Source organism: Penaeus chinensis, chromosome 34 (genome assembly GCF_019202785.1).
Source record: "Penaeus chinensis breed Huanghai No. 1 chromosome 34, ASM1920278v2, whole genome shotgun sequence".
Classification (NCBI taxonomy): domain Eukaryota; kingdom Metazoa; phylum Arthropoda; class Malacostraca; order Decapoda; family Penaeidae; genus Penaeus; species Penaeus chinensis.
This window is the reverse complement of record NC_061852.1, coordinates 6307669-6310945: the sequence shown is the minus strand read 5'-3', so window position 1 is coordinate 6310945 and position 3277 is coordinate 6307669. Positions and strand designations below refer to the sequence as shown.

The 3277-nt window shown below is 43.2% G+C and overlaps 1 protein-coding gene across 1 annotated transcript; it reads right to left on the bottom strand.

The window, feature by feature from the left end:
* Positions 1-446: 446 nt before the first annotated feature.
* Positions 447-1508, bottom strand: LOC125043633 (early nodulin-75-like). Its single transcript, XM_047639868.1, has one exon. The coding sequence runs from the start codon at positions 1506-1508 to the stop codon at positions 447-449; it is 1062 nt and encodes a 353-aa protein (XP_047495824.1).
* Between the last annotated feature and the right edge of the window lie 1769 nt (positions 1509-3277).

Sequence of the window (3277 nt, the reverse complement as noted above, 5' to 3'; positions counted from 1 at the left end):
TTTTACTTTAATTTTGTTATCCTTATTTTCATAGACCGGTGGTTCTTGGACTTGCTCTTCCCCCCGGACTTCTTCTTGTCTTTCCTACGGTTTTTTCTTTTCCTCCATCTTCTGCGTCCTCTCCTTCTCCTCCTCCCTCTCCCGCCTCTTCCTCTCCTCCTCCTCTCGCTCCTTCCTCTCGTCCGAGCGCTTGGCTCTCCCGCCTCCTCTCTGGGCGCCCTTCTCGTTCTTCCTCTCCTCTTTCCTCGACCCCTTCCTCTCCTCCTTCCTCTCCTCCTTCCTCTCCTCCTTCCTCTCCTCCTTCCTCTCCTCCTTCCTCTCCTCCTTCCTCTCCTCCTTCCTCTCCTCCTTCCTCTCCTCCTTCCTCTCCTCCTTCCTCTCCTCCTTCCTCTCTCTCTGCCCCAGCCTCTGCTTCTCGGCCTCCGAGGACGACGAGCATTGCTACTTCAGCTGGCTAAGGTGTTTGGTTTGGTGGACTTGTATGGTGTTTGAAGGACTTGTATGGTGTTTGAAGGACTTGTATGGTGTTTGAAGGACTTGTATGGTGTTTGGTTTAGTGGATTTGTATGACTTGTAGTATGATGTCTGGTGGACTTGTAGTATGGTGTCTGGTGGACTTGTAGTATGGTGTCTGGTGGACTTGTAGTATGGTGTCTGGTGGACTTGTAGTATGTTGTCTGGTGGACTTGTAGTATGGTGTCTGGTGGACTTGTAGTATGGTGTCTGGTGGACTTGTAGTATGGTGTCTGGTGGACTTGTAGTATGGTGTCTGGTGGACTTGTAGTATGGTGTCTGGTGGACTTGTAGTATGGTGTCTGGTGGACTTGTAGTATGGTGTCTGGTGGACTTGTAGTATGGTGTCTGGTGGACTTGTAGTATGGTGTCTGGTGGACTTGTAGTATGATGTCTGGTGGACTTGTAGTATGATGTCTGGTGGACTTGTAGTATGATGTCTGGTGGACTTGTAGTATGATGTCTGGTGGACTTGTAGTATGATGTCTGGTGGACTTGTAGTATGGTGTCTGGTGGACTTGTAGTATGGTGTCTGGTGGACTTGTAGTATGGTGTCTGGTGGACTTGTAGTATGGTGTCTGGTGGACTTGTAGTATGGTGTCTGGTGGACTTGTAGTATGGTGTCTGGTGGACTTGTAGTATGGTGTCTGGTGGACTTGTAGTATGGTGTCTGGTGGACTTGTAGTATGGTGTCTGGTGGACTTGTAGTATGGTGTCTGGTGGACTTGTAGTATGGTGTTTGGTGGACTTGTAGCATGGTGTTTGGTGGACTTGTAGCATGGTGTTTGGTGGACTTGTAGCATGGTGTTTGGTGGACTTGTAGCATGGTGTTTGGTGGACTTGTATGGTGTTTGGTGGACTTGCTTGGTGTTTGGTGGACTTGTATGGTGTTTGGTGGACTTGTATGGTGTTTGGTGGACTTGTATGGTGTTTGGTGGACTTGTATGGTGTTTGGTGGACTTGTATGGTGTGTGGCGTTCATATGTAGCATACATTTTTTTATTGATAATGATAATAATAATAATGATAATAATAATAATGATAATAATAATAATGATAATAATAATAATGATAATAATAATAATGATAATAATAATAATAATAATGATGAAAATAATAATAATAATAATACTAAACCACTGATCATAGTAATAGCAACAATAATAATGATAAATTATAATAATATACGGTAATATACGGAATTAGGAAGCATGTTTATCACAAGCTATCAGTGCGATTGGATACACGTCAACGAATCATGCAAAATACTTATGGACAACCTCGCTCTCATACCTCTCTTTGTGCGTATGCAAATGGACACATGTGACAGAATTCGCACATCAGGTTAATTCGAAAAATGGCGCATACATTTCCGGGTTTAGGGGCAATTCCTGAACATTTCCCTCCCCTTCCCCTCCCCTCTTTTCCCCTCCATTCCCCTTCTTTTCTCTCTTTCTTTCTCTCTCCCTCTTTCAACCCACCACCCCATATGTTCTCCCATTGTCCTCCCCTTCCACACCCCCCCTACCCCCCCCCCCCCTGTCATCGCCCCCTTCCCTCTGCCTCCTCGTCCGCACGTGAGCGTCACGGAAGGAGGGAGATGGAGAGGAGAAAGAAGGATTGGAATAAAAGTTGGTGAGAACGAGAGAGAAGGAAGATAAAGACATTTTGATTTTCTTTTTAAGAGGAGAAAAAGAGATAGACAAAAACGCAGTCAAGATTTTAAAAATAAAAGGAATATATCAACAAAAATTCAATCCAAAATGGCGGATCGACCGCTTCCGGAACAAAGAGACGGAGGGGAGGGGAGGGGAGATGGGCGGAGGGGAGAGGAGCAGGGAAATGAGTGAAGAGCGAAGGGCAAGATAATGTAGACGAAAGGAAACATAAAGAGAGGACGAGAGGAGAGGAGGGGAGGGACAGGGGAAGGGAGGTATGGGGGAGGAGGGTGAGAGGGGGGCGGGGGAGGTACAGAGAAAGGTGGGGTAAGGAGGAGGGTGTGGAGGGAGGAGGAGGAGGAGGAGGAGGAGGAGGAGGTTGTTTGGTGTGACGCGTGCCCTGTTTCCTCCCCCTTCCCCCTCCCCCCCCAACACACACACCAAATTCCCCCATGATACCATATGGCGCCATAATGGGAAGCTGAAACCGGCTCGAGTCAGACGAAAAAAAAAAAAAAAAATCTTGGAACCGAGGGGAGGAAAAAAAAATGTTCACAGTGACATCCTTTCTTCGTTTTTGTTGTTGTTGTATCTTTTATTGTATACCCCCCCCCCTCCCCTGTTTGCTCACACGATCTCAATATCTAATCTGAGAATATTAATTCCATCATTATTAACATTAGCATTCCGGGATAAAGAAAGTCTATACACACAAAAGAATGGCAGATGCTATAATTATCATATAAATCAGTTATTAAAGTCAAATTTATTAAGATTATTACGATAATGCAATAATAAAACAATATCAAATCAAATCAAATATTCATAGCACTGATACGCTGGAAATTCTAAAATAATGATTTCATATTCGTAGTAAAGATATTCATGATGATAATAATAGTGATGTTGATAGTAACAACAATAACAACAGACGTGACAGTAATGATAATGATGATAACATTGTTGATGATAATGCTGAGACGCGAATAGAAATGATGATAGTAAGAATTATTTGATAACGATATTGATAATAACATCTATTATTGTTATCATTATTATAATCATTACTATTATAATCATTATTATTATTATTATTATTATTATTA